Here is a 6,311-nt window from a genome sequence, read left to right on the forward strand (position 1 = left end):
GTCGTTAAGTGTCTGCCTTCAGCTCAGGTCATGATCCCGGGGTCCTGGGATTGAGCCCTACGTCAGGCTCCCTGCTCGGGGGGAAGCCTGCTTCTCTCTTTCCTGCTCCCCCTGCTTGTGTTCCCTCTGTTGCTGTGTCTCTCTCTGTCAAATAAATAAATAAAATCTAAAGATTTTATTTATTTATTCATGAGAGAGAGAGAAGGAGGCAGAGGCAGAGGGAGAAGTAGGCTCCCCAAGGAGCTGGGAGCCTGACGTGGGACTCGATCCCAGGACCCCAAGATTGTGACCTGAGCAGAAGGCAGACACTTAGTGACTGAGCCACCGAGGCATCCCATTTATTCGTCTTTTAAATTCAGTATTTGAGCGATATACAGAGTCTTCCTTCTCGTTTCTAAAAAGGGATACTACATGGGAATCAGTAATTCACATAATTTCACATCAGTGTCATTTCTCTGCCCTAAACTGATGTCCCATTCAAACCAGCCCCATGTGCCTCTGCACTGAGTAAGGTGAAACCCATTCATGCGAGTAGTTAGTGATGTGCTTTAAATAATCCCGTTTTTGTTGTTTTGTTTAATCGACAGTTGAAATACGTATCAAGTTTTCACTGTGAAGGGCTCTCTCTTGACCCCACTTTGTCTCGATACCTGTTTTCTTTCTTGAGATTTTCTCTTTTTTGTCAGTACATTCTCCTGCTATGAAATGAAAGCTCCCATGACCTGCGGAGGAGGGGGCCACCCAGCTGTCACCCACGTCCCTTTGTAGAGGAAAAAGAAGGGCAAGCGGTGATCAAAACCAGGGTACGGTTTGACAGAATGTTAGGACACACCAGCAAGACCTGAAAAGGGGCACCCGGTGGGCTCAGGCGGTTGGGTGTCTGCCTTTGGCTCAGGTCATGATCCCGGGGTCCTGGGATCGAGCCCCGCATTGGGCTCCTTGCTTAGTGGGAAGCCTGCTTCTCCCTCTCCCTCTACCTGACGTTCCCCTGCTTGTGCGCTCTCTCTACCTCTCTCTTTTTTTTAAAAAAAAAAAAAAAGACCTGAAAAAATTAAGACCTTTGTGTATTTAGTGCAATTATTACTTACATTATTCTTTTTTTATTATGTTAATCACCATACATTACATGTATGTAATTATTCTTTTTTTATTATGTTAAACTTACATTATTCTTTTTTTATTATGTTAATCACCATACATTACATCATTAGTTTTTGATGTAGTGTTCCATGATTCATTGTTTGTGCATAACACCCAGTGCTCCACGCAGAATGTGCCCTCCTCAATACCCATCACCAGGCTAACCCATCCCGCCACCCCCTCCCCTCTAGAACCCTCAGTTTGTTTCTCAGAGTCCATCGTCTCTCATGGTTCGTCTCCCCCTCCGATTTCCCCCCCTTCATTTCTCCCTTCCTTCTCCTAATGTCCTCCATGCTGTTCCTTAGGTTCCACAAATTAGTGAAACCATATAATTGACTTTCTCTGCTTGACTTATTTCACTTAGCATAATCTCCTCCAGTTCCATCCATGTCGATGCAAATGGTGGGTATTCATCCTTTCTGATGGCTGAGTAGTAGTCTATTGTACATATGAACCACATCATACAGCAATTCAGTAATGTGGCAGGACACAAAATCAATGCACAGAAATCAGTTACTTTTCTATACACTAACAGTGTAACTGTAGAAAGAGAAATTAGGGAATCGATTCCATTTATAATAGCACCAAAAACCATAAGATACCTAGGAGTAGACCTAACCAGAGAGGTAAAGGATCTATACTCTAGAAACTGCAGAACACTCATGAAAGAAATGGAGGAGGAAGACACAAAAAGATGGAAAAACATCCCATGCTCATGGATTGGAAGAATAAACATCGTTAAAATGTCAGTGCTGCCTGGAGTAATTTACACGTTCAACACCATCCCTATCAAAATACCGTTGACATTGTTCATGGAGCTGGAAGAAACAATCCTAAAATTTGTATGGAATCAGAAAAGACCCCAAATTGCCAGGGAAATGTTGAAAAAGAAAAACAAAGCTGGCAGCATCACAATTCCGGACGTCCAGCTCTATTACAAAGCTGTAATCACCAAGACAGTACGGTACTGGCACAAAAACAGACACTTAGATCAATGGAACAGAATAGAGTCTCCAGAAATGGACCCACTTACATTATTCTAATTATTAAAAAATACATCATTGAAATCCAGACTGTGATTCACTTATAAACAGAATGTACACACAGTTTATTTCCCAAAGTTTGTCTGTTATTTAATAAAATAAGTGTTTCCCGAGTACCTACTGTGCGCCGGGCCCCAGTGCAGGCCCTGGGGTACAGCGGTGAACCAGCTGATAGGCTCACATCCTGATGGGGCAAGATGGGTAGTAAACAAAATAAACTAGGAAGTCCCACAACTTGTGATGGGAGAAATGAACAGGGAGGGATCCAGTGTGGATTTTCGGTGGGGCAGGGAAGGAAGGTCTTACCAAGAAGAGGGGAGGTTTGGGGTCTCCTCGGGTAGGGACAGGGGTCTCTTCCCCCCTCATGCCCTTGGTGGCAGTGGGGACCGGCCAGCGTGTCTGGATCTCGGCAGAGGGCAGCGAGCTGAAGCCGCACAGAGCAGGGGAGCTGCTGAGACAGAGCCCAGAATGATGTGGAGCATTCCATCTTAGACGCCTCCTGTCTGGTTAGCGGCAGTGTCCGTTAAAGAAGTCGTATTCCTAGAAAGGGCTGTGTTTCTTCAGCTGCAGAGAAGAACAGAACAAGCAACTGACAGAGTCTAAAAGGCACAAGTTTAGGTAGAAGGAAGAATTTACCACATTTAGGGTGAATTTAGGGTGATAAGTAAGCTGCGTGCTCATGATCTGGGAGCAGAAGCACGCCAGGCGGTGAGTGTGTGGGGGGCAGGCACAGCTCTGGGCCAGGGCAAGGAGGTGGTAGCAGCCTGCGAGCCCGGACTGTGCCTTTTCTCTGCCCTTGGCTTAGATTCTGTCTGGCTCTCAAATCCCAAGGGCATTTTACCTGAACCGTCAGAGTCCACACTGGTGCTTTGACATCTGTTTTCACATAGACCCAGCTTAGCGGTGCCCCGTGGAGCACGCCGTGTGGTGCACCCTAGTATCGCGGTTGCTACGCAGCGGAAGCCTTCATGTTTGTCACCCTCTGCTCATGTTTCCAAGTTTGTGGCAGTTAAACTTGACCTGTGTTTTACACTAGTAGTTGAACAGCAGTGTTGAAGCACTAAGTAGTACTAAGTGACGATTCAAGTTAGTTAACGTATGGTGTCATGTTAGTTCCAGAGGTGGAGGTCAGTGACTCATCAGTTGCGTACAACACCCAGTGCTCATCACATCACTTCCGTCCTTACTGCCCATCCCCCAGTTACCCCACCCCCTCCCTCCAGCAGCCCTGTTTGTTCCCTGGAGTTAAGAGTCTCTCATGGTTTGTCTCCCTCAATGATTGTAATTTTTCGTAGTTTGCTCACCTGCCACAAATCGTGTTGTGGCTCTCCAGAGTGTGGCCTGTGGGTGGGTGTAGACTGACTGGCCTCTCAGGGGCTAAGTCAGGTCCCTATCGGGGTGTGCTGTGCTTACATCACAGGGGCCTGGGGTTGGGGGAGTATTTGGATTGTGGGGACAAACTTAGGAGTATCAGTGGGCACTCAGCCCCCGTGGGGCCACAGTGGGGATTCTCTGCTACCTGCGACCGCTGGCAACCCCCTGGAGGGGCTCACTGCTCCCGTCCTGTGCCAGTCGTGGATCCCACGGAATCAAGGCCCCTGTGGGTGCTGGTGCTGGCGGCCCTTGTCATTATGAGGAGACAGGAGGGGCGGGAGCATTGAGGTCGGTATGAGGTGGGCATGGTCTCAGCCTTCTTGGTGAGTAAAGGTGGGATGAATGTAGGCCAGAGGCATTTCGAGGATGCTGGGGACCCCTGACCAAATCAGGCATCGTCAAGGGATCTAGTCAGGGGCCAGGGGAGACCTCTGGAGGTGATGCCGCCGAGTCAGGTCTCAAAGGATAAGTGGAAGTGAACAGAGGAAGACAGGAGGAGCGAGAGTCCCAAGAGGCTGGTACTGCAGGTGCTGTGTGGGACCTGGGATCTGGGTGGCCCTGAGCAGCCAGCGGGCCTCGAGTAGACGTGGGATGCAGGTTGCTGAGTGTCTGTCAGCAGCCCGTGAGGGGGAAGGTTAGAGACAGGACCCGGTCAGAGAAACTGGTCAGTGAAGGGACGGGAGAGGCAATGTCAGGGCTGTTGGGCTGGCTCTGGGTTTCTTGCTGGGCGCCTGAGGGCCACTGGCATCCCCGTTCACCAGAAGGAGCAAAGCTGGATGGGAGGGTCTAGTGCCCAAGGCATTCCAGCCCAGGTGTCTTCAGGCAGCACATCCTCCATCATGATCTGTGACCCTCGCAAGCGGTCAGTCTGCAAAAATGCAGAAATACGTTTTCTAAGCGGTTTCCATAGATTTTTGTATCTTTTATTTCTGGCCCAACCTTTCTTTTGACTATTACTGAAATTTTTAGAATTTCCTTTGCTTTTTACTCCTTCCTTGGAGGATAGATAATTTGGGAGACTCAAGATCACACAGCATGTGCTTCTTACTTTCAGGCTGGTGGCCATGACAGTCGTGGGTGAAGCAGAGAAGGCCAGTGGCAGCTTCCTGGCCCTGGTGCTGGCCAGAGCCTCTGGCAGCGTGGACGTCCAGTACCTGAAGAGGGTGTGGGCAGCCCCCGTGGGAGACGAGCTGAGGAAGCTGCGGCTACTCTTTCAGGAAGCCCTGTAGAAGGGGGGCTGCAAGATAGCAGGGTGTGGTCTTGGGGACGGGGGCAGGGCAGAATGATGACCCACACGGGAAAGACAGTTGTATCCGTGTGCATGTACATTGATAGAGGGTATGTATTCTCTGTGTAACTTACTTTACAAGAATGTCACCTCAGCGTTCCCAGTGAGTAAATCACCATTTTTTGAATGGAAACAACACACCTTTTAGTGTATGCTGAGCTTGAGAGGAAATAGTCATGTTGATTATGTTCTTTGAGAATATTTCTACTTATTTTTAGAATAGCTTTAAAATATTAGCACATTTATATTTTAAACAGTCTACCATGAAAATGTACTTTAATGAGCAATTTTCTTAGTCCTGCAGAAAAGGACATACTCAGGTGTAAATTAAATGGAGTTATGTCATTGAAATGACCTCTGCCAACTGTGTTTTCTTAAAACTTTCTTGGGCTTCTTTTGGCATTATTTGAATGTCAGGCACATTTTACATTATGCTTTAGTATTTAAAAATGTCTGTATAAAAATAACCTGAATAAATAAATGCTCTTGAATTTTGTACTCAGTTATAACAGAATTTTGGGGTGAGATGCAAGAAAGCCCAGGATGGCCCCCTGGCACAGTGAGGGGTGGGGATGGTCAGCGAGGGGCCAGGTGGGGCTTCAGTTTCTCTGGCCACACGGAGCTCCCACTTAGCCACAGGAAGATCTCACGGCAGGATGAGAGCATCTTTTACCCAGAAGGTAACAAGGGACATTCCAGAGCATTTGGCCCCCGTGTGTAAACATGTATGTGTCTGACTTGTTCAGTCGATGTGCTCTGTCTCCTTCACTGGACCAGGAGCTCTGTGGACAGAGATGTGTCTCTTTCTCACCATTGTCTCCGAGGGCTGTGTGCCTGCCTCACACACGGTGCTCAGCCAGTGGTGAAAGAAGCAATTGAGTGAGTTGGCAGTGTGGCTCTAATACAGAGCAGAGTCCTACCAGAATGCCGTAGTTCATGACTGGTGGTGGAGATTTTAATTCTGGAAACAGGCTAATCCCCCTGGCCCCTCATCTACCATCCCCCCAAGTCCTTATTTGTGAAATTTGACCTAAACTGGAATTGAGAGGAGTCTAACTACTCTAGTAATAATGAGAGACCTCCAGAATAAGATGGCATCCAGTTAGCAGCCATACTGGCTCTTCTAAATCCTAACAGAGGCTCAGGACACAGAAGGGAAAAAGCATGGCCACCAAAAACTGGCCCGCTGATTAGGAGAACTAGGTGTGAGATCATTGGACTCCACTGAAAAGTGCCAGTGACACCTAGGGATTGAGGTCCTCCTACTGGAGCCTGTGTCTTGGACACAAGACTCTTGCCTGCAGATCCCCCCTCCCCAGTCCTCTGGGGGAGCTGCTTCTCCCTTCAGGGGATGCTGCTCTCTGCTTTCAGACAAAGCTCCCCCATGCCCACCACCAGCACCTCCTTCCTCCCATTCACATCGAGACCCCAACACCAGGAAATAACAAGAGGAAGATAAGTGCCAA

At 48.2% G+C, this 6,311-nt stretch overlaps 1 protein-coding gene across 2 annotated transcripts in view; it reads left to right on the plus strand.

Annotated features, from left to right (window-relative positions):
• The window catches only part of DYNC2I1 (dynein 2 intermediate chain 1), a 60,052-nt gene extending 54,709 nt beyond the window's left edge, over positions 1-5,343 (plus strand). For both annotated transcript variants that reach the window (XM_073888923.1, XM_025859120.2), the window contains exon 25: positions 4,612-5,343. In XM_073888923.1, coding sequence (XP_073745024.1) covers positions 4,612-4,786 — 175 coding nt within the window. In that variant the 3' untranslated portion in view covers positions 4,787-5,343. The remainder of the gene's footprint in view (positions 1-4,611) is intronic.
• The last annotated feature ends 968 nt before the right edge of the window (positions 5,344-6,311 follow it).

Source organism: Callorhinus ursinus, unplaced genomic scaffold, assembly GCF_003265705.2.
Source record: "Callorhinus ursinus isolate GAN/ISIS: 27379988/994484 unplaced genomic scaffold, GSC_fseal_2.0 scaffold99, whole genome shotgun sequence".
Taxonomy (NCBI): domain Eukaryota; kingdom Metazoa; phylum Chordata; class Mammalia; order Carnivora; family Otariidae; genus Callorhinus; species Callorhinus ursinus.